The sequence below is a fragment of the Salminus brasiliensis genome, chromosome 16 (assembly GCF_030463535.1).
Source record: "Salminus brasiliensis chromosome 16, fSalBra1.hap2, whole genome shotgun sequence".
NCBI classification, from domain to species: domain Eukaryota; kingdom Metazoa; phylum Chordata; class Actinopteri; order Characiformes; family Bryconidae; genus Salminus; species Salminus brasiliensis.
This window is the reverse complement of record NC_132893.1, coordinates 31,492,889-31,517,514: the sequence shown is the minus strand read 5'-3', so window position 1 is coordinate 31,517,514 and position 24,626 is coordinate 31,492,889. Positions and strand designations below refer to the sequence as shown.

Sequence of the window (24,626 nt, the reverse complement as noted above, 5' to 3'; positions counted from 1 at the left end):
CTACCACAGATGAGTCAAATGCAGCGGACAGAATTACAGTGACAAAGAAATCACACTGGAATTTCCAATAAATTAAAATAAGGCTGGCTGCAGTTCAGTATATCACCACACAGTGGCACCTCCACCCTGTCTAAACGCCTCCATATCACCTCACTCACTCTTGCTCTCTTACTGTAACTCTCAGAAGGTGCGGTACAGCTCTGTGTCAGCACTCTGTAAGATCTCAGCGGTGGAATGATGATCCTCTGCGAGTTAAAGACTTTATGGGACAGTCGGGACAGTCTCGGGCTTCAATCGGAGTTCATGGAACCTTCTGCTTTGTTTTCGGTCAACGAGAACAGAACACCAAGCAGGGCGGCCAGAACCTGGATCCAGAACCTGGTTCTGGAAAGTTGTGCTCGAGAAATGTCATCCAGAATCAGTTCAGCACAAGCTTGCTAAAGCCTCAGGCCCCACTGTTCCTCTCCCTCAGGAGAATGTCTGGAAGAGGGATAAGGAGAGCATCTAGGAGTATTTGGATGTGGTTTGGATCATGAGAAATGGAACGACAGTATAGGGCGCTCATCAGCTGCCCATTACCCTCGGTTCACTGTCCTTCATCCAATGTCCATTACCCATTTCATAGTGCTTACTGTCCACTGTCTACTAACCATTGCCCCATATGCATCATTTGCGGCCTACTGTCCGCTGCCCAACACCCATTATTTACCACTTATTATTCACTACATGCTGGTCATTACATATTTCCTACTGCCCAACTGCCCACTGGCCATTATCCTCCTGCCCACTTACTTTCTCAATGCCCATGATCAATTTCCCACATTACCTATTATATACTGCCCATTACTGGTTGCCCACTGCCCATCTTGTCTACTGCTGACTGCCCACTACCTATTGTTCAATGTCCACAGCTTATTTGTTCATTACCCATTGCCTACCGCCCATTACCATCTGTCTACAACCCATTACCTGTTATTACCACCTACTAGTATAAGATATTTATTACTGCCCAGTTCCAGTTCCCACTGCCAAATGCCCACAGTTTACTGTTTGATCCACTTCTCATTACCTACTGCCCATTATCCAATGTTCACGGCCTACTTTTACATTACCCACTGACCACTACCCCTTATCTATCACCGGTCATTACATAGTTTCGTATTTCTTTAACCCACTGCCCATTACCTACTGCCCCCTGTCCTATACTTACCTTTTCATTACCCATTGCCTAGTGTCCATTACCATTTGACCAGTACCTATCATCCATTACCTACCTGATGATCATTACACATTTCCCACTGCCCAATGCCCATGCCCGTTTATTTCCCACTCTCCACTGAACTACCCCCATTACCCATTGTCCACTGTCCACTATCCACTGCCTGCTGTCCATTACCGTTTGTCCACTACCCATCATCATCACGCATTATTTACTACCTGCTGGTCATTTCCTTCTGCCTAGAGGCCACTGACCAACGTCCATGGTTTACTGCCCGTTTATTTCCCACCCTCCACTGAACTATGCCCATTACCCATTGTCCACTGTCCACTATCCACTGCCTGCTGTCCATTACCGTTTGTCCACTACCCATCATCATCATGCATTATTTACTACCTGCTGGTCATTTCCTTCTGCCTAGAGGCCACTGACCAACGTCCATGGTTTACTGCCCGTTTATTTCCCACTCTCCACTGAACTACCCCCATTACCCATTGTCCACTGTCCACTATCCACTGCCTGCTGTCCATTACTTGACTTGACATTACCGTTTGTCCACTACCCATCATCATCACGCATTATTTACTACCTGCTGGTCATTTCCTTCTGCCATGGTTTACTGCCCACTTCTTCTCATTACCCACTGTCCATTACACACCCCCATTACCCGTCGCCTCTAAGCCATGCTGAAACTGACCGCGGCTGACCTGTCTCTTTAAAAGCGCGCTTTGCCCCCACGCCTCAAAAAGCGGCTCGTTCCGGCTTCGCCTCTTCACGCCTGCATATCCTTGCTCCGACCAACAAAATAGTACCACGCCCCCCCGCCCCCCGCCCCCCCCAAAATAAATAAATAAATAAATAAATAAATAAATAAAAAACCCTCCCCAAAACGCCCCGCATTGTGATTAAGATGCCTGTGTCATACCCTCAGCACGTTCACTTCATCAACCCGAGTCTTCTCCAAGTCTTCTCTGCGCCGTGCAGGACGTCTGTGCAGGCGGAGTGATACGAGCTGAGGCGCCTCACCGCTTCATGAGCCAACGGGAGCGGCGCGCGGAGCACAGAGCGATTCAGAGGACATCAGAGAGATCAGCAGACTTCAGAGAGCCGAGCGGAAAGTGCGTCCCGCGCGCTCCCGAGACCGTCTGCGTGTTTTCTCCGGCACTGGGGAGTGGACGTAGACTGTGGACATGGTGTTAATGACGATGGTGATGATGAAGATGATGAAGAAGATGATGATGATGATGATGATGATGACGGTTCACGCCTGTCACTGTGCTTAGGGTAAGTGAAAGTTGTCCCTGACAGAGTGAAGGCTTGCAGGAGTGCTGTGCAAGAAGCCCTCGAGATGAGTCCACACTGGCTTGTGCAATATTCGCAGTGTAGCAGTAGTGAGTGCACGTGCATGCAGGCCTGTGTGTGTCTGTATATGTGTGTGTGTGTGTGTGTGTGTGTGTGTGTGTACACAGGGTTTAACATTAGAGATGCATTCGTTTCTGAGCATTTCATTAGTTTGTGAGGCACCCTTTAGCACCCTTTAGCACCCTTCACATGTGCACTCTTAAAAATAAAGGTGCTACAAAGGGTTCCTTCAAACAGTGCCAGAGAAGAACCATTTCTGGCTCCATAAAGTGTAATGTATGTGTGAGGAAGCTTCTAAAGGTTGAAGTAAGTGCATGCAAAGGTTCTTTCCCAAAAAAAAAGGTTCTCCACAGCCTGTTTAGGAGTGGGCAGCATGCTCACACCTTTGCTCTGGTGGCACTGTATGGATCTGTAAATGAGCAAAAGTTTGACCCAGGGCTTTGTGGGCACAGCATGTTCCCTTTAGGGAAGTATTTGCACTGTAATCTTCCCCACAGTCAGAAAGAAATGCCAAGCCAGTATATATATATATATATATATATATATATATATATATATAAACAGTGCTGGGTTTGTCACAGGTTTTCTTTCCATTATGAGTCACATAATCAGGGAGGGTGAAAAGGAAATGTCCCTTCATAGCAAAACGTCCACCAGCAAGTTGAGTTTCCTTTCACTTTCACATTCATAACTTCTTCCAGATTTCAGACGTCCTGCAGATGTCTTATAGTGCACCTAGTATTTCAGTAGGTAAGTAACTAACATTCCCAAATGCACAAGAGTGACTCCGCAATGACATGGGTGTGAGATGGCAGAAAATGATATGGGTGACTGACGTCACTCTGATGTTACTGTTAACTTGATTTGTATCGCTGTTGTATTTATAATATTTGTTAAAACCCAATTGAGACTAAATCCTTTTAAAATGTATTATTCAGTAACTACAGTGAACCATTACATATCTGTGATATATTATTTGTTAACTACTATGAATTACTCAGCATCTAGGAGCAGTTATGTAGTAACTACTATGAATTATTCAATAACTATTATGACTTATTTAGTAACTACTATTAATTATTTAGTAACTAGTTAATTATCCAGTATCTGCTAATAATTATTTGGTATCTACTATGAATGATTTAATACCTACTAATAATTATTTAGTAACTACTATGAATTATTTAATAACTATTATGAATAATTTAATAGCTACTATAAATTATTGAATAACTACTATGAATTATTTAGTAATTGGTATTAATTATTCAATACATACTATGACTTATTCAGTAATTACTATGAATTATTTAGTAACTACTATTAATCATTCTGTATCTACTATAAATTATTCAATACCTACTAAGAATTATTCAGTTTCTACTAGAAATTATTCAATTCCTACTATGAATTATTCAGTATCTACTAGAAATTATTCAATACCTACTATGAATTATTCAGTATCTACTAGAAATTATTCAATACCTACTATGAATTATTCAGTATCCACTAGAAATTATTCAATACCTACTAAGAATTATTCCGTTTCTACTATAAATTATTCAATTCCTACTATGAATTATTCAGTTTCTACTGTAAATTATTCAATTCCTACTATGAATTATTCAGTTTCTACTGTAAATTATTCAATTCCTACTATGAATTATTCAGTTTCTACTGTAAATTATTCAATTCCTACTAAGACTTATTCAGTATCTATTCTGAAATATTCAGTAAGGACTATCAATCATTCTGTATCTACTATAAATTATTCAATTCCTACTATGAATTATTCAGTTTCTACTGTAAATTATTAAATTCCTACTATGAATTGTTCAGTATCTATACTGAAATATACAGTAAGGACAATGAATTTGTCTGGATCTACTGTGAAAAGTTAAATATCCACTATGAATAGTCCAGTAAATACTATGAATTATTCAGCAGCTACTGCGCATTATTAGTAACTACAGTGAATGATCCAGTGTAAAGTCCTGACATGATGTGAGTCTGTATCAGAATCACATAACTAATCCATTCCAATCCTCATGAATGACCAATTCTCCCTATTTTAGTGCGGCGTGTTCACAGCACTGTAACACTAGCCACCTGTAAACACTGATGTCACACTGATGCTCTATTAGAAACCTGCTTCAGCCCGCCTCAGGTTAGGGGCCTGTGTATGCGTTGCCACTGCTGGTGCTCAGAAGAGTTCAGAAGAGTCCTGACCCTATCTGAACACATCTGGGCCTGGTCCCATAGTGAGCCTACTGGGAGTAGTTGAATCAGATAGTGGATTTAAGCTGGGGGTGAAACTTCTGCTTCTTCACCTACATGGTTGATGACCACTGCTTTCTGTTGTGTTCTTTTAGGGTAGTGGTGGATAAGACAGTAGCAACTGTACATTTTACAGAGATACAAACATACTCAACACACTCAGAAGTGGTTGTCATATGTCATGGCATGACTGGAGCCCAAAGGATAGCTTGATTTGGTACATTAGCCTTGTAGCTCCAGGGCAAGGCTAAAGAACCAAACCTGTCTTGGCTGATTAACTCTTGTGAGATAAGGGCAATATTGCGTAAATTAGCTCTGGGTGAAGACAACACTTTCATTTTATACTGTATCTAGCCTAGTAGCAGCTCTCTGTGTTATAGAGGACAAAAAAGGTCTTCATGACTTTTATTAGGTTTATTAAGAAGTTCTGACACTTTACGCCTCGAACCCCTACCATTAAATTGCTTACTTAAAAGTTTACATTTATATGATTTCGGACTTTGGACTTTGGGACAGACGGCACTGTCCCAGCTGTGCATATTCCTTGGAAGATTACTCAAGACAAGCTGACACACACATACACACACATACACACACTTGGGGCCTAAGAATTTCAACGAGAGTTTGCCCTTTTGAAGGGCGGGATTCTCAGCAGTTTAAATGGGAGATAATTACTAGCAACCTGAGAAAGCTTCGTCAGTGCTAATAATGTAAGTATAAACACCCTACAGAAGCTTGCCTGGAGTTGCCAAGTGGGCACTAATATAGCCCATCAGAGTTCTCCAGTGGAGTCTGACAAACTGCTTGGCAAACTGCAAATATGTTTAATATTTGGACAAAAGTATTGGGACACTCACTAATCTTCTTCGTTTCTTCTTGATCCTGCTTTTGTTGGAGTAACTGTCTCTACTGTGAGGATCTGATTGCATTCAGTGACAAGAGTGCTTGTGAGGTCAGGATGTTGGACGATCACCACCACACCACCACCTAAAGGATTGGATGGAGCAACGTCTATCATTCCAGAGAACCAATGCTCAATGCTGGGGGGCTTTATACCCCTCTAGCCCACGCCTGGCATTAGGCATGGAGCCGATAGGTCCATACTTTTCTATTTGCTTCCATTTCCTATATTTAAGTCCTATTCTAATGGCAGCATGTGTCTACAGGGACAGGAGTGTGTTTGTGTGCATTTGCACATCTGTGTCAGCAATTGGTGCAACTTAAAGTTGCTGAATGCATTTATTAAAAGGGGTGTCCGCAAACGTGTATAGATATGAATAGAAATATACGGCAGACCTCGATCACATTCATTCGTTTGAGTCTGACTGGTGCTGTGTATACTCGTGTGTACATGTTGGTCAATGTGTGTGTGAGAGTTGAGGTGTGTCAGGGCTACAGGGACAGGATGTTCCAACGCGGTGGTCATGGTCCTGTTGCAATGCACCCAAAGAGCCAATCTGTAAATGCTGAGACACCCACACCCCTTCCCCCTTACCGCTGCACCCGGTACCCTTAACATTCCTGGAGCTCAGGTTCTTCATCTGGCAGTTTTGGGGGGAGTGGTGAGTCTCCCGTAAAACACAAGCAACTGTCTGTCAGGAGTGTGTGTCTGTCTCGGTTTATGTCATGCTTCCTCTGCGTCATCTTGGGCTATAATGAGAGGTGCTTATTATTAACCCTTTAAGATCATCACTATTAGGCAGCTATTTCTGCCGTCTAGGCTGGTTTTCTCCACTCACGTGACTCAGACTTGAGACTTAAGACTAGGTCCGGTCCGAGTCCCTTACTGCTTACTATCGGCCGAGACTGATCCGATATTTGCATTTCTTTAAAAAGTACAGCAGGTAAGACGTGCTAATACCCAACAGTGAACAGCAGTAAAATCACTATTTTACCACCAGTTTCTGTAATCAGACTAAAATCTAATCTTAAGACTAAAATCTAATCCAATCTACTTTGTTTAGAGCAGCTTTTTAAACCACTGCTTTGAAACTTTAGTGTTTAATATCTTACAGTCCAGTCTGACTGACCCACCTGACCATTCAGCTCCCAGCTCCTTTACAGCTCTGCAGTCTGATCACTTAGTGAGTGTGCATTAGCATTAGCATTAGCATTCACCGCCTCCTCCTCGGTTCTGATTGCACCGTTCAGAGCTGGTTTAGAACCAAAGAAAGGAGCCTGGTTCACTCAAAAATGACATTCAGAACGTGCACTATATGTCCAAATGTTTGTGGACACCTTTTCTGATGAATGCATTCAGCTACTTTATATTGTACCCATTGCTGACACTAGTGTGCATAGCTTGTATAACATAGCTTGTATATTGAGCTGTGGAATTCTCTGGAATGATGGTTGGTGCTTTATCCAACACTCTTGGGGTGAGTTGAGGAATTGGGGATGAGGTGAGGTGGCAATCGCCCAACAGCCTGACCTCACTAACGCTCTTGTCACTGAGCAGCAGCAGTGCTCCTGCAAAATTTAGTAGAAAGCTTTCCTGGACAGTAGAGACAGTTACTCTAACAAAGGTGTGATTAGCAAGACTAATGTTAATACATTTGATTTGGGAAGAAACAGTGTATAAACAGGTGTCCCAATACTTTTGTCCTTCTAGAGTAGTTTGCTTGGCTTTCGATTATAAGGGTTTAATACAATATTGTGACAGTAATGATGGTAAATTGTGGGTAAGAAATAGACTATAGGCTGTCTCTTTCCCTTTAATTGTGCTTTCACTAGTTGTGTGGTACTGGTTTGGGAATTGGGCTTCAAGTCAGTGTTGGATTCTTTTGCAGTTATGGAGTGAAGCCTACCGTACTGCATATTGCATTGTGAATGATTCAGACATTACGTCTGGAACAGCTGCACAGCAAAATCCCCACAGTTAGACTCCACCAGTGTTCATCTGAGTCCAGCTGGACTTACATTAACACTTAACATTGCAGGTGTAAATTGAAGACTGTAGGTGTTAAGTCTGCTCAGGCCACCCAGTAGTGAATCTTGAGCAGGTCTACTCAGCCCACGTTTAATGCCATCTAAATCCTGAGTGATTTTTATTGCCATGCTCAAGCACACCAGCTCCCGCACCAGAGTCCCGATTGCGTACTACACACGGATGTTATTTGGTATAGACTGTATATAGACTGTATTTGGCAGATAAGTACACCAAATATTAATATACTAACCCCTTATACTAACAGGAAGTGATAAGGCATTGCTATGCCAACACACATAACTGTAAGGACTGGAGTTCTACACAGAAAAAACCTTGCAGCTCCATTTAGGACATACACTATATGGTCAAAAGTATTGGGACACCTGCTCATTTGTTGTTGTTGTTGTCTTTTATCAAGGGCATCAAAAAAAGGTTGATCCTGCTTTTGTTGGAGTAACTGTCTCTACTGTCCAGAGAAGAAGGCTTTCTTCTTGATTTTGGAGGAGCATTGCTGTGAGGATTTGATTGCATTTAGCAACAAGAGCTGAAGTTAGTGAGGTCAGGATGTTGGATGATGGATCACCACCCCTTCTCATTCCGAACTCCCCAACTCATCACAAACGTATTGGATGGAGCACCACCCATTATTCTAGGGAACACAGTTCTTCCACTGCTCCACTCCAGCTCAGTGCTGGGGGGGCTTTATACTCCTCTAGCCCACGCCTGGCATTAGGCAGCATGGTGCCAATAGGTTCATGATTATCTGCTCCAGGGAGTGCTTATCTACTGGCAGTACTTCTCTATAGAGACTAGACAAGCTGTGTGAGTGTGTATGCATTGGCACATCCGTATCAGCAATGGGTGCGGCTTAAAGTAGCTGTATGCATTCATTAAAAGGGGTGTCCACAAACATTTGGACATATTTAAATGGAGGTCTGTTGTACTGAATTTCAGTCTACAGTTCAGTTCCCCACACTTTATGGTTGTAGTTGCATGCACCGCAGTCACAAGACAATGTACTATCACTTCCTGTTTATTTGCCGACACTGAAGTTCTGAGTGGTGTGTTGTTTTTGCTCTTTTTCCATGACATCCTCTGGTATCTGCAACTGCCTTCTGCAGCCGTGTGGTTTTAGATAGTATAGGCTGTATAAGTCATGCTGAGTAGTCACGTACCAGTGCCACTGTCAGTACCACAAGTACCTACATTCATTAGTTGTTCTGATTGTCTAATTGTTGAGGGTTGCGTCACAATATCACAATAACACATAAAATAATGTTGCAGTTACCCTCACTGAGCACTTTATTAGGAACACACGTAGGGGCACACTTAGGAGCACCTGTGCGTCTCTCAGTGGCCACAGTTTAATTTACGCCAGACTCAGTTCAGTCTTGTTCGGTCATTTTTAGTGATTGCACATTGCATAGCAAACCAGCCACTTTGAACAGCATAGCAACGCCCTAGCAATTGCATATCAACCACCTAGGACATCATAGCAACTGCTTAGCAACTTTATAGCAGCTGCAAAGCAACCATTTAGGACACAATAGCAACTAACTTGCATTTGCACAGCTGCTGTTTAGCAACACCATAGCAGCTGCATAACATTGGGAGACCATATCACCTATTTTGCACCTGCGATATCCTGGCAACCATATAGAACAGCAAAGCAGTTGCATGGCAAGCATCTGGGGTACCATTGCAACTGCATAGCAACCACCTGCGATATCCTGGCAACCATATAGAACAGCAAAGCAGTTGCATGGTAAGCATCTGGGGTACCATTGCAACTGCATAGCAACCACCTGCGATATCCTGGCAACCATATAGAACAGCAAAGCAGTTGCATGGCAAGCATCTAGGGTACCATTGCAACTGCATAGCAACCACCTGCGATATCTTGGCAACCATATAGAACAGCAAAGCAGTTGCATGGCAAGCATCTGGGGTACCATTGCAACTGCATAGCAACCACCTGCGATATCTTGGCAACCATATAGAACAGCAAAGCAGTTGCATGGCAAGCATCTGGGGTACCATTGCAACTGCATAGCAACCACCTGCGATATCCTGGCAACCATATAGAACAGCAAAGCAGTTGCATGGCAAGCATCTGGGGTACCATTGCAACTGCATAGCAACCACCCGCGATATTCTGGCAACCATATAGAACAGCAAAGCAGTTGCATGGCAAGCATAGCGACTGCAATACCATAGCAACCAATGCAAGTGCAAAGTAACCGTCTGGACATTCTATAAAGTTATATAAATAACGGGAAGTGTTGAAAGCCTCTCGCTCCACCTTTCTCATTTCCTCTCTTGTACTTTTACTCTCTCTCTCTCTCTCTCTCTCACTCACTCACTCTCTCTTGCTCACTCTCTCACTCACTCTCACTCACTCACACACTCTCTCTCACTCACTCTCTCTTGCTCACTCTCTCACTCACTCTCACTCACTCACACTCTCTCTCTCACACTCTCTCTCTCTCTCACTCTCTCTCTCTCACTCTCTCTCTCACTCACTCACTCTCTCTCACTCACTCTCTCTCACTCTCTCTCACTCACTCACTCTCTCTCACTCACTCACTCTCTCTCACTCACTCTCTCTCACTCTCTCTCACTCACTCACTCTCTCTCACTCACTCACTCACTCATTCACACTCACTCTCTCTCACTCACTCATTCACACTCACTCACTCACTCTCTCTCACTCACTCACTCACTCATTCACACTCACTCTCTCTCACTCACTCACTCTCTCTCACTCACTCACTCACTCATTCACACTCACTCTCTCTCACTCACTCATTCACACTCACTCACTCTCTCACTCACTCACACTCTCTCACTCACTCTCTCACTCACTCACTCTCTCTCACTCACTCACTCTCTCTCTCTCACTCACTCACTCACTCTCTCTCTCTCACTCACTCACTCACTCACTCACTCACTTACTCTCTCACTCACTCTCTCTCTCTCTCTCTCTCACTCTCTCCCTTTATCTACATTGGCTCTCGTTCATGTTCTCAAGTCAGCCCATAGGGGGCGGTATGTTAACCCTGCGCACACTCTCTCACACACACACACACACACACACGCGCGCGCGCCCGCCCGCAACCCCCCCCCCCCCAAAACCCCAACGAAGAAGCAGCCTGTCTGGGAAGGAGCACGTTTTTGTCACATGTTCGGCAGCTCTGCGCGAGTGTGTGGGTGAAGCGGCTGCGTGTCGGCCGTGGTGTTAAATTTAGCAGCAGCAGCAGCGGAGACAAACATGAGTGTGTTCGGTGTCGCGGGTCTGTCGTGCGGCGGTGTGACGGTGAGTTTCCCTCCAGGATGCGGTTAAATTCACCAAGAGATCAGATTAGGACCGGGGTACATCAGGCGCTCGGGCCTCCTGGCCAGTTTGAGGCTGGAGTTGACTTCTTGTTGTAATTATTCCGTTCCACCTTAAATCGGGCTGTAGCGCACATAGGCGCCTGTGCGGAGTGCGGCGTGCTGCTACTGCAGAATTTAAGGTGGAACGGAATAATTAGAAAACGGTGATCGTATTCAGCAGCAGGCCTGAGCGCCTGACCTACTCTGATCCTGATCAGATCTTTAGTAGTTTTTAAGTTGTTTTTGAGGCCGAACTGGATTATTATGATTATTATTATTATTATTGGGTTTCTTTTGATTTTTAATCAAATATTATAATGGAGGTGGGAGCACTAGCTGTGTCCAGTTGCTTCTTGGGCCACGCTGGGAGCACGTGGTCATCATTCATACTTCTGCTTCCTTTCCTTTTATTCTTCACGCGTTTATTATTCTCTATTCTGTCCTAATTATCTCTCATTTTCTCTATTTATTCCTTTCCTGATTTCTTTGAAGTGCTTGCAGTAGCTAACTAATGTCCATTTCTATTTGATCTTTTATGTTCTCGTGCACATGGTCAGCTTTGGTCTGCACCCTCACCCTGAATGTTAGTGAGTTTGAGTAACTACTTCCATAATTGGTTTGGATTAGTGATCTTCCAGTCTTTGCAGTCCTTGCTCCCTAGATAGTGCATGAGTAGTGCACTACAGGACCAGCCTGTGCGTCTCAGCTAAGCTAGCTAACTAAGCCACGTGGCGCAAGGCCTGGGCTGTTGCTGCAGGGATAGGTGCTTGCCTTCAGATCTGATAAACCAACTGCTTTAAAAAGTTTTACTGCATTAAAGAGGCTCAGGTTATAAGACTTGACCTAGGACCCTTTTACTGCCTCTGTGGCTCATTATGAACGCAGTGATCTTAAAATCCTTATATAAGAAACATGCATAGTAACCATGCACTGCCACTTGGACTAGTGCATGTGTGCATATTTCTCATATTATTTATATATATATATATATATATATATATATATATATATATATAAATAATATATTATATAAAAAATGTGAAAAATAAATCATATATACATACACAAGTATAACATACACACATTATATATATATATATATATATATATATATGTGTGTGTGTGTACACACATTTTTATATAAAATAAAAATACACACACTCTTATTTGTGTGTATAACATGCTCTGTAATATACTTGGTATATAAAGTACTTATACTTACACCAGATACATACTTTAAGATATTTTTAAATGCTGTAGATTACTTTGCTCTCCATCACTCCATGCATTACTTTTTTATTTATTATTTTAAAAAATACTATTTTTGTCTCTGTAAAAACGTAAGGGTCTTTTTCTGCTTCTGTGTTTTTGCTATTTTGCTGTTTACGATACATTTATGCAGCTGTAATACATGGGTTTTCCTTTGGGAAGAATAAACATGTTTTCTAAGTTTTATTATTATTGTTTATTATTATTACTTTGATAAATGTCAGCAGATGTGTATGCAAGATATTACCATGTCAGTGCATTGCTAAATCTTAATGCTGAGAGTGTTGGGTGTTGTAGCAGAGTCGAACGCTCAAAAAAAAGTGTAGTTTGTTTTGAACTCCTCCTCCTTGTTTGTTTGTTTGTTTGTTTATTTATTTGTTTATTTATTTTTATATATTCTTCTCCACAGGCATGTGTGAGGCATCAGGGTGTGGCGGCATGCAATCTCCCTGAGCTAATCATCGCCCCCTGTAGGTGACAGGATGCCTGTGCAGGCGGCTCAGTGGACAGAGTTCCTGTCCTGTCCGATCTGCTACAATGAGTTTGACGCCAGCAACCACAAGCCCATCAGCCTGGGCTGCTCACACACCGTCTGCAAGACCTGTCTGCACAAACTGCACCGTAAGGCCTGCCCCTTCGACCAGACCTCCATCAGCACGGACATCGACCTGCTGCCGGTCAACCGCGCCCTGCTCCTGCTTGTGGGAGCTCAGGTGAGCAGAGGGTTGGGGGAGGTTTGCTACGTCTGGAATTATGCCCCGTTCACTTCACCTTATCCTGCTTGTCCAATCACACAGTGCAGTAGATGGTAAACGTGTGTGCTCTAACAAACCCCTGAGCCACTTTAATAAGGGCCAAATTCTGATGGCTAGACGACTGGGTCAAAGCGTCTGGTGTTCCCAGTCTGCAAATGGTCTGTACCGACAAAGTGGTCAAAGAAGTTTTGGTACCTAAGGCTCATTGCTATAGAGGGCCCCACCTCATAACTTGTTAAGACCATGGTGTCAGATTCCACAGGGCACCTTCAGAGGTCTTGTGGAGTCCATGCCCCAAACGGTCAGCAAATCGCCCATAGTGCTGGACACGGATAGAATTTGGTCTCCACCTTTTAACCAATCCGTGCTGTGAACAAACACCGTGACTGTGGCAGCCATTGCTGCGGCGCCCGGGGAGCATAGAGGGTGAAGGCCGCTTTCTGAAAGTGGCAGCTTGCCGAACCCGGCTATTGAACACACAACCCTGTCGTCAATAGTCCAGTGCTCTAACCGCTGAGCCAGCACTGCCCCAAACTTTCAATGCAAGTAATTTCTATCAGACTATTGACTGACGTTTGAAACAGTGTAAAGAACCACAGGCAGGTTTTCAGGGTCAAAGTGGGGAAAGGTCATAATCGATAAGTGAGATACAAGCAGGTGGGTGATTTTTATTTTTTTGGGGGGGGGGGGGGGGGGGTGATGTGTGATGAGTACATAAATAATTTGAAATGTATGAATGGAAAAATACATATTAAGAGTGGAAATAGATTTGTGGCTGTATACAAATAATAGGAACTGGGGTCAGGGACCACAAGGGGTATTCATATTTGTTTTTATTATTTAATTTTTTTGTATACTCTTAAATAATAAGTGCCTCTTAAGGGGTATACCAGTAATAATTATTATACCAATATAATAATTGGATTATACCAATGGGCTGATGCTGATATCCTAAATCTAAATATCTAAACTTGTTTCTTTACTTATTTCCCTTGTTTAAAGGAATAATTTGCCAATAAAACTTATACAGGTGTCATTGCCCATCCAGGGTAATGATTGGTGTTCACATCTTAGGCCACGTATTTAAGATTCGAACAGCACTCCAGCAGCGTTCTGGATATTCATTTATTAAAACTGTTTCTAATAAAAGAAACAGTCGACTTCAGGAAGCCGTCTTCGGGAAGTTATTGTTTGCTATGGGCTGCAACACTGACGCTTCACCACCAAGTCATATTTTCCCCCTAGAGAGCAACATTTGATCTTCCTTTTTTGGTTAACACACCAGCTATGGCATGACTCACAACCTCAGGGGGTCTACGGTGCTCCTCACCTTTCCAGTGTAGGGGGCTATTTCTAGCCCTTTGCTTGAGGGGGTTTGTGGAAGGGGATGTTTGGGAGGAAGAAAAGGGGCATTTTGGGAGAGTGGGGTGGGGGGGGGGGTCTGTAGATGGAAAGTTTGTCACTTGTTTGTTACTGCTGTGTGGGGGTTTCTATCTTTGTATAGATGATTACCTTGTGGGTAGTAGTGTGTTAATGTGTGGGAGGAGTGGGAGCTGTAATGCTTAGTTTAATGTGATTGGAGGGGGAATGGGAGCTGAAATGGATTACTAAATTAATTTAGCCTCAATATTTATGTATCGATACAAGCCCAGAATGATTGTATTGGTGCGTCCTCGCTTCCTATTGAATTAATGTGGGTCCATATGGAGCTGTAGTAAACCTAGAGTAGAGGGTTTATACCATGTTGCTGGAGTGGGTGTATGTGATGTGTTTGCTGGGTGGAAAGTGAATTGTCTGATGTATGTTTACAGTTGTTAAGTGTTTCCTTACAGGGATGTTTGTCTGTTTTATACAGGTTCCTGAAGGCCAGAGTGTGTGTGTGGGCAGCGCTGAGGACACGGAGCATTATGAAGTGTGTAAAACCTGTGTGGAGGAGCTGGCTCTCTACCTCAAACCTATTAGCGGAGGAAAAGGTAGTGTTTTTGTGTGTGTGTGTGTGTGTGTGTGTGTGCTTGCAGTTCTGTCAGCTAGTGAGAATATGCCACATTACACTGGCCTTTTGTTGTAGAGTTTCAGTGGCCGTGTACATGCAGAATGGTGTTTCCTGTTTTCCGCTGCCTGCGGTTGGGGCTTGTGCGTCACAGATGGTGAACGGTAAAGATTAAGCGCCCTGCAGCCGGACGGGGAGCGTGTGGTCACGTCCAAAATTCACTCTTAAGCACTTCGGCACTTAATTAGGTTGTATGTAGACATGCATGTTTTAAAGACGCCTACAGTTTGCTTATAGAGTCTCATACACTAGTAGTGAAGTGCTTTGATCGCTGTCCTGAACAGACATGAAAGAATAACAGAGACTGTAAAACATTTGAAGATCAAAGACAAAAGGAATAAAATTTCATACAGGGGTGATGAGGGAAAACGGATGAGATTGATGAGATAATCAATCCATTCTGGCTCTTTATGTACATGCATATACCCGCACATGCACTGCATGGACAAAAGTATTGAGACACCTGCTCGTTCCGTGCTTCTTCTGAAATTAAGGGTATTAAACAGTTTATCCAGCTTTTGTTGGAGTAACTGTGTCTATTGTCCAGGGAAGAAGGCTTATACTAGGTTTCTGAGCACTGCTGTGTGGATTTGATTGCATTCAGAGATTTGGCAAGCTCATGAGTTGGGCATGATCGCTGTTCCACAAATACAGTTCCTGCTCGTGCTTTTGGCATCTGTGTCAGCAATGGGTGCAACTTAAAGTAGCTGGAGGAGTTCATTAGAAGGCCGTGTCCACAAACATTGGAAACCGTAGATTATTTCATCTCTAATATAATCAATAATGAGTCAGTCAGCTGTAAACAGGCCAGATAATGCAGTTGTGATTAACTAGTGCCTCTTAGGAGATCCCAAATTGGCTCTGGTGCTTGTTGCCTGTTGCAGAGTGACTTATTAGGAGCGTGCTGCAAAATGCTTTGCAAATTAAGAACGCATCCCTAGTGATTTTGGTCCAGCATCAGTGCAGAGCTCTGGACAACCTGAATAGATTTGCAGTATCTCTAACAGAGTGTGGATGGATAAGTTTTAGTGGGTATTTACAGGGCAGTTGAAATGGCCTTCTCTGTGCACAGATTACCTGTAGCCCCATTGTATCTGTCTTAGCTGAGGGAAGGCTCAGATTCTGGAGGAAAGCTTAAAAGCTGAAGTCAGGGATAGCTGCTGCATCTGAGACCACTGACTGATGATGGACATACTGTTACTATTACAATTTACAAGCAAGTGTAATAGAAATGCCTAATTGTGGCAACAGTAAATTGGATTAATTGGATATGGTAACTAGTATAGTACTGTTAATAGTAACAGGTGTATGTAATGATGGTACCGGTAAAAGTACAGTAGCTGTAATGGGGAGAACTGTAATGGTGGTAATGGTAACAGTGACTGTAATGGTTGCTAGAGGTAGTCACCGTGATGGTAACAGTAAGTGTAATGGTGGTAGTAGTCCACTGTATTAATGTTAATCATGCCCATTCAGAAGCTTAGAGTGCATTTCCCCCTGTTCTCTTTCTGGAAGGTGTGGTGGCTCTGAGTCCAAGCACCCTCAGCAGACCAATGCAGAGGAAGTTGGTGACGCTAGTGAACTGTCAGCTGGTGGAGGAGGAGGGGCGTTTGCGGGTGGTGCGGGCAGCTAGGTCTCTGGGGGAGCGAACGGTCACGGAGCTCATCCTGCAGCACCAAAATCCCCAGCAGCTCTCTGCTAACCTGTGGGCTGCTGTGAGGGCACGTGGATGTCAGTTCCTTGGTCCTGGTAAGTCCCAGTAACTTCTCATATTTATGTTTTTGGGGGTTTTTTTGTTCTGCCTCCAACTGATCTTGATTGTGATGCTGTAGAAGAACCATTTGGGGGAATAAAAGAGGTGTGAAGAACCTTTTTATAGGTTTTAAGACACTTAAATGTTGTTTACTCCCTCATTTCTTTAAAAAACAACTTTCTTTATAGAACCAAAAATGGCTCTTCTGTGAAATCACTCAAAGAACCCTTTCCTGTTTATCTCTCTGAACTTTACACCACTTTTATAGGCTTTATCACTTGAATTAAGACCATGTTTTATACAGTGGTTTTTAAACAGGCTGTATGATGCTGCTTGGTGTCAGTGATGATTACTCTTAGGGCAGATTCTGAGTGGGAGAACCTCTCATGTGATCTCAAAAAGAGTTTGTTGAGTCTGAGAACACCAGGCATAAGTGTCTGCCCCATTGACCTGATTTAAATATGTGCTCCTCTCATCATTTCACTTCTGTGTGTTACATGTGTTTCAGCAATGCAGGAAGATGCACTGAAGCTTGTGCTGCTAGCGCTCGAGGATGGCTCTGCCCTCTCGCGGAAGGTTCTGGTCCTGTTCGTGGTTCAGAAGTTGGAAGCTCGCTTCCCTCAAGCATCCAAAACCAGCATCGGCCATGTGGTTCAGCTCCTGTACCGCGCCTCCTGCTTTAAGGTTTGTTCCAGTGTTGGCAGTATTAATGAAGAAGCTCTATTAAGTTCTATTATTTGATGTCGAGATGTAGATTAACAAACATTCAGTCATGATTAAACGGTGTTCCTGGCTTAAGAGGTTACGGATGATCACGGAGTTGCTAGTCAGTGATTTTTCATCTTAAAATATAGCCTTGCGCTTTAGCTTTCTTAAGAACTAGAAGTTTAAAATGGCAAAAGTATTGGGACACCAGCTTGTTTAGTGTAATTGAGGGTATTAAAGAGTTTTGCCTGGCTTTTGTTGGGAGGAACACTGTCTACTGTCCAGGGAGGAAGGCTTTCTACTAGGTTTTGGCCAGAATGTTGGATGATCACCACCCCACGTCATCCCGAAAGAATTTGATGGAGCGAGAGAACACGGCTCTCACAATGCTGGGGGGGCTTTACACTCCTCTACTCCACGCCTAGCATTAGGCAATTAGATTGGCATTAGATGCCAATAGATTCATGTATACCTGCTCCAAAGAGTCCTATATTTTGTCCATATAGTGTATGTACTAGAGCTTGTGTAGAGTTGCTTTGTCAAGTTTAACTTGACACTTGATCTCCGTGTTATGTAAGGATGCTTGTTGAGGGCCGCCGAGTGAGTGTTAATTGCACTGTGTGTTGGTCTGTAACCGTGGCATGTTTGGCAGGGCGGGAAGGCCCTGGCCCTTATCCCAGGATGCACCAGTACTCTATATTTGTTCGGCTGACAGATGTACAGAAGGTTTAACCCATTAATGACTGATGGCTAATAATTAATAACGTATGCATTTGCTTTGATTCATCCGAGCTTGTAGAACTTGTTGCTTGTCAGAACTCCACCCATGTTTGTTTATTCTGAGCTGTTGCTAATGTTGGAATGCTAATATAGGTCTGTGTGGGAGAAGCTGTGAGCCAGTCCCGCAAATACACCGCTCCTTATTGAGCACGCTCACCAAGCGCACGCAGTCGACATCTGTGTAGCTCATGCTTCACCGTGCCTGCCCTGTTCTACTTTGTGTGTGTGTGTTTGGTGTCTATGATGATTACTCTTAGGGCAGATTCTGAGCGGGAGAACACCTGATTCTCTCACCTGATCTGAGTAACGAGTTTTAGTCTGAGAACACCAAACACGCTGCACGAGGGGCATGTGTACATAAAATTCTGGAGCTGATAAACTTGCCAATAGTTTCCTAGAGGGGTATGAAGCCCCCCAGCATTGAGCTGTGGACCTGTGGTCTCTGCAGTGATTGCTGGTGCAATCCCTTTTTTCGGATGAGGTGGGGAGAATATCATCCAACATTCTGACCTGACTTGTCGCTGAATGCAATCAAATCCTCAAAGCAATGCTCTTAAGTCTAGTAGAAAGCCTTCTTCCTTGGACAGTGGACGCTCCCCAAAGACGTTTACACTCCTACAAACGCAGCAAAACCTGTAATTTCAGAAGAAAGAGATATCAGCAGGTGTCCCAATACTTTTGTCAATGTGGTGAAAGTGTACTAGAGCTAAAAGGCCGCTTTAAACGGATGAAATGGTTGGAAAATGAGATTTGGTTAAACAAGCTGTGGCTTTAAGTGAGCGCGAATTCACCTGTTGCCGCCTCCTCCTCTTCCTCAGGTGACGAAGCGTGATGAAGACTCCTCTCTGATGCAGCTGAAGGAGGAGTTCCGGACGTACGAAGCTCTGCGGCGTGAGCACGATGCTCAGATTGTCCACATCGCTATGGAGGCGGGGCTTCGTATCTCTCCGGAGCAGTGGTCGTCTCTACTGTATGGGGACCTCGTCCACAAGTCCCACATGCAGTCAATCATAGACAAGGTGCCGCCCACCTCCTGTCGTACGAGCTCCTTTATCTTTAAGCGCTCCTACGCTGCTTGAAGTCAGTCAGTCGTTTACAAATCACTGTAGCAGATGTAGTAGTGGTGGCTGATGACTCACTTGACCAGTAATTGGTCGTTAAGGCTGCTTTTGAAGCCCTCTTTGTTCTCAAGTCAGCTATGTGGTTTTGTTTGCCACAATGGCCATTTCTCACAATCTGCTCTGGGCCTTGAAACACTTCCATGCTTTGTTTTCTCCCACATCCTCCTCGTTTACTCTGCATTTCAGTGGGGTGGGGTATGAGTGTTTGGTGTCTGTGATGATTACTCATAGGGCAGATTATGAGCGGGAGAACACCTGATTCTCTCACCTGATCTGAGTACTGAGTTTTAGGCTGAGAACACCAAACACCATATTCTTAGGTAGTTTTTTTGGATCCCCCCCCTTCTCCCAGTTAGGCATTACCAATTAAGCCACCCGTTCTTAGCTCCCCCTAGCCAGCTTTGCCAGGCAATAGTGGACACTCTCTGGTCTCCAGCTCCGCCGCGCCAGTTAACCAACACCTGTGCCGGCCAACATCTCTTAAGAATGATGAGAGGAGAGGGCTCCATCTACCTAGCCAGAGAAAGAGAGAGAGCGTTGCCATCAGCTCCCGGAGTCCGAGAGGGCACAATTGGCCGTGTGGTGTGGGATTTGAGCCCCTGGGCCATAGTGTTGATGCATTAGTCCTAGGTCCGCAGTTTAGGTGCTTCACGACCCTGAGCACTGTTCAGTTCCTCAACATGGCATATGCAAGTCACGTGGAGACCAAAGACTATAATTGTATAAGACTGTTATACAATTTTAATTCCGTGGTCTAGAAGTCAAGGAAGGTCTGTGTGGCTGTCCTGAATGTATTTGCATAAATATATATAGGAAGGATATTTTCTTTTCATTTTATTTATTTATTTATTTATTTCCCCTCTCCTTTTTAGCTCCAGTCCCCAGAATCCTTTGCAAAAAGTGTCCAAGAGCTGACCATAGTCCTGCAAAGAACCGGTGATCCAGCTAACCTCAACAGCTTACGGGCTCCGTTGGAGCTGCTGGCCGGGATTGACCATAACCCAGGTAAATATACAAAAACTAGGGCTGCACTATATGGACAAAAGTATTGGGACACTACTGTCCAGGGAAGAAGGCTTTCTACTAGATTTGATTGATTCAGTGACCGGTATGTTGGGAAGGTCAGGATGTTGGATAATTGCCACCCCAGCTCATCCCAAAAGTATTGTATGGAGCACCAACCATCATTCCAGAGAACCCAGTTCTTCCACTGCTCCACAGCTCAATGCTGGAGGGCTTTATACCCCTCTACTAGCCCACGCCTGGCATTAGGCACTGTGCCAATAGGTTCATGTTCGTCTGCTCCTATTTTCCATAGAGTCCTGAACTGTTGGCACATCTGTCAGCAATGGGTGCTGCTTGAAGTAGCTGAAGGTGTTCATTAGAAGGGGTGTCCACAAACGTTTGTGTGTGTGTAGTTACAGTATGTGCTAATTTACAGTAGTACAGTAGAATAATGCAATATGTAATGACTCATATGAACACTGTCTTCTGTAGTTTCCTGCATCCTAACCAATCATGGTCTTGTAGTGCCAGGTCTTGTAGGGCCTTCAAATAAGTTGTTATCCAGCATGTTATTATTGTTTAAAAGCTGGGTAAATGAGACTGTACTGTTAAGTAAATGTCTGGCGTGGAGTGATGGGGTGTATATGGTGTCAGTGATGATTACTCTTAGGGCAGATTCTGAGTGGGAGAACATCTGATTCTCTCACCTGATCTTATCACAGAGTTTATAGTCTGAGAACACCAAGCACCTGCTCTATAGCACCCAGTCATTTAAAGAGTGCATTTGTGTCTCCAAGTCTCAGCCCAACAGCAAGTGCAGAGACCTAACCAACAGGGTTCCAAATGGGTGTCAGTGGGTGTGTTTAATGATCTAAGATCCTAAAGTGTATTTTGCAGTATTGCTTCAGCTGTGTATTTAACATTGCAAGGCATATATTGCCATCACCAAATGAGCAATGCTGGCATGTGGCTTCCGTCTGCTGGATACTGATAAAATTGACCCAATACAAATGCCCATCAATGCTGATATCTGAAAGTTGTAGTTACAAGTCCCTTAACTGATTTATTCATGCACAGCATATCGAGGGTGTAAGGACATGCGGTGACGTCTTTTGTGTCCATGTTTTTGCTTCGTAGACGCAGCTGCACCGTCCTGGGAGGAGATGGAGAGTGTGATGTTGGCGGTCAAGGTTGTGGTCCATGGTCTGGTTGAATTCATCCAAAACTTCAGCAAAAAGAGCCACGAAGCCTTCCAGGTAGTGAATCACCATCGCTGATGAGCTTTCAGTGCATGATCCACAGTGTCTGCCTCAATCAAATGTTGGTTCCACTGAACTGCTGAAATTACAGCATTGCTACCACCAGCAGCAGCAGCTACTTGAAGCCCAGACCCTGAGACGAGTTCCAGTTAACCGAATGAGCTAGCTTGTCTTGTAGTAGGTTTATTTAATTTAATAGGTTTAATTTAACCTAGACCTAGGCTAGGACTGTCCATGTGCTCCCCACTGCTCATTCTTACTGCTTTTCAGTAAAATGATGGCCTCCCTTAACATCCTGTAATTGGTCAGGAAGTCCAAACCACGGTCTTCAGCAATGCAAACAAGCCGGAGCTACAGCTCCATATGATATGTAGGCACCATATTGTGGGTCTTTGTTCTGGACCATTGTCCGAGAAACTTTTCATATCTGAAAGGGCTGATTGAGTTATTTAGGGTAGTGTATTGGGCTTGCAGGGCCTGGGCTTGCATATCAAAATCTGGATAAATGAATCAGTACTGTTCAGTATATGTCCAGAAAGGAGTGATTTGGTTGTATATGGTGTCAGTGATGATTACTCTTAGGGCAGATTCTGAGTGGGAAATCATCTTGATTCTCTCACCTGATCTTACAAAAGAGTTTATAGTCTGAGAACACCAAGCACCTGGTTCTGTAGCACCTGGTTCTGTAGCACCTGGTCATTAGAGTACATTTGTGTCTCTCCTAGTCTCAGCCCAACAGCAAGTATAAGACCAGCATGTGCAGAGACCTCCGTCAGCAAGGGAGCTGCCCACGCGGAGCCAACTGCACCTTCGCCCACACCCAGGACGAGCTGGAGAAGTGAGTAAAAACGCATGAACGCGTGTGCGCACACACCACTGCATTCGTTCAGGCATACACACACACCAGACGAGCACTGGATACATTCCTGTGCTTTTAGAGGGAGGATGAACATGAAGTGAATAACACTGTACACAACCAGGATGGAGACGTGACCTGGGTGACGCATGTTCAGGTACTGAGGGAACATCAGCAGTCATGTTACAGCACCTAGTACTCCTCACACACATGAAGTGTACTGGGTCTTGTATGATGCACAGAAGGAGAGGGAACTGTCTTTCTGTTCCTCATTCTTATTCATACTCACCCACTCACACACCCACAACACACACACATGCACACAAACACAATACAGCACACTCTCCCAGCTCCTTTACAGAGATCCCCAAGCTGCTCTCACTGCCTTTCCCTCCAGTAATCTCCATCCTTCTGTCCGTCTGTCTCCTTTCTCATCCTCTACCCTTTTGTCTCTCTCTTTCTTTTTGTCTTCCTTTGTTCTTGTCTTTTTTTTCCTGGTTCTTTCGGTCTCTTCCTCTGCCCACCTTTTTGTTTGTCTCTCTTCCTGTCCTTTTATTTCTTTTCTATCTTTCTATTCTTTGTCTTCTGCCTCTGTTTTTGTAGGTGTCTGTCTTTCATTTGTCTTCCTCTGCCGTTGTCTTTGCACATTCGTCTGTCGTTTTGTCTTTTTAATTTTGTCTCCTATCTGCCGTTTAGGTACCGAATGAGAAATAAGAAGGTCAGTGGAGGAGTAAGACCATCTCCTTTGGCCCAGGTGACTGTGGTGTCCAAATCCGACTTCATCAAGCCTCCTCTACCCACTGTGGATGTGGGTCTGGGGTGTCCCCAGAGCCACGAGCAAGAGGGGATCTGCTCAGAGGAATCCTCCCCGACTCGCCTTGTCCCCAGAGGAGGAGAGCATGAACAAGAAGAGGGAATGCTTGCTCTTCCCAATGGGGCCAGTGGGCTCCCCTCTGCCAGCCAAGACCAGTGAGACCCTCCTTCTGATATATAACCATGTAGCTATTTTAAAAATAAAACTAAATACTAAAGTCTTCAGCTGGGTAGGTGCTTAATGGAATAATAGGTGTAAAGGTTACTTTTTAAACTGCTCTTTAGAGGATTAGTGGCAGGGTGTGTGTGTTTGGTGTCTGTGATGATTACTCTTAGGGCAGATTCTGAGTGGGAGAACGTCTGATTCTCTCACCTGATCTTATCACAGAGTTTATAGTCTGAGAACACCAAGCATGCTACTCCAGCTCTTCATTTCTGCAAACCACTATCGGTTACATTTATTAAAACCTGGATATAAGTGAAGGTTGATTTCGGATGGGTCCGGGATCAGAGTTCGCTGAAAAGCAACAGGACACTTTCACTTGCCCCAAGGTTTCAGTAGAAGTCCTAATGAGAGCATGCTGGTCTACTGTTGAGTGTACAACTTGTAGAGGTGGTGGTCCGCCTGCATCCTGACCTTGCTACGATTCAAAATCTAGTAGAAAAGTTACTCCAACTAAAGCGAGACGAACATCTGGTGTTTTTTTTTATATATATTATTATTATTTATTTATTTTTATTTTTTTAATTACATTTATTTATTTATAGCACCTTTTGTTTTGGAAGAAGCAATGAATGAACAGGTGTCTCAAAATCTTTGGCCATAGAGATATATATATATATATATATATATATATATATATATATATATATATATACACACACACATACATGCATGTTTTGTGCTGTATCTTTTTGCCCAATATGCAAAAGCCTAAGATGCATTAGTTGCCGTTCATTTAAAAAGAACTTGTTTTGCAATAGAGAAGGGGGGAAAAGTGGAAGCTTGTAGTTTGAGCTGCTTCCTGTTCCTCAGGCAGCGTAATCCTTGACTACACTGAAGTGTTGGCTTTAGATTAAAGCTGTGCTTTTGGGTGA

General features: G+C 43.8%; 1 protein-coding gene across 4 annotated transcripts in view; it reads left to right on the top strand.

Annotated features, from left to right (window-relative positions):
* Nucleotides 1–2,189: 2,189 nt before the first annotated feature.
* The window catches only part of rc3h2 (ring finger and CCCH-type domains 2), a 33,644-nt gene continuing 11,207 nt past the window's right edge, over nt 2,190–24,626 (top strand). For 2 of the 4 annotated variants that reach the window (XM_072658320.1, XM_072658318.1), the window contains exons 1-10: nt 2,190–2,503; nt 12,841–13,144; nt 15,042–15,159; nt 16,752–16,985; nt 17,498–17,673; nt 19,293–19,493; nt 20,468–20,600; nt 21,738–21,856; nt 22,585–22,697; nt 23,412–23,684. In XM_072658320.1, coding sequence (XP_072514421.1) covers nt 12,914–13,144; nt 15,042–15,159; nt 16,752–16,985; nt 17,498–17,673; nt 19,293–19,493; nt 20,468–20,600; nt 21,738–21,856; nt 22,585–22,697; nt 23,412–23,684 — 1,598 coding nt within the window. In that variant the 5' untranslated portion in view covers nt 2,190–2,503; nt 12,841–12,913. Of the gene's footprint in view, nt 2,504–10,971; nt 11,104–12,840; nt 13,145–15,041; nt 15,160–16,751; nt 16,986–17,497; nt 17,674–19,292; nt 19,494–20,467; nt 20,601–21,737; nt 21,857–22,584; nt 22,698–23,411; nt 23,685–24,626 lie in introns of those variants that run through there. The other 2 variants (XM_072658322.1, XM_072658319.1) reach the window with 2 other exon arrangements.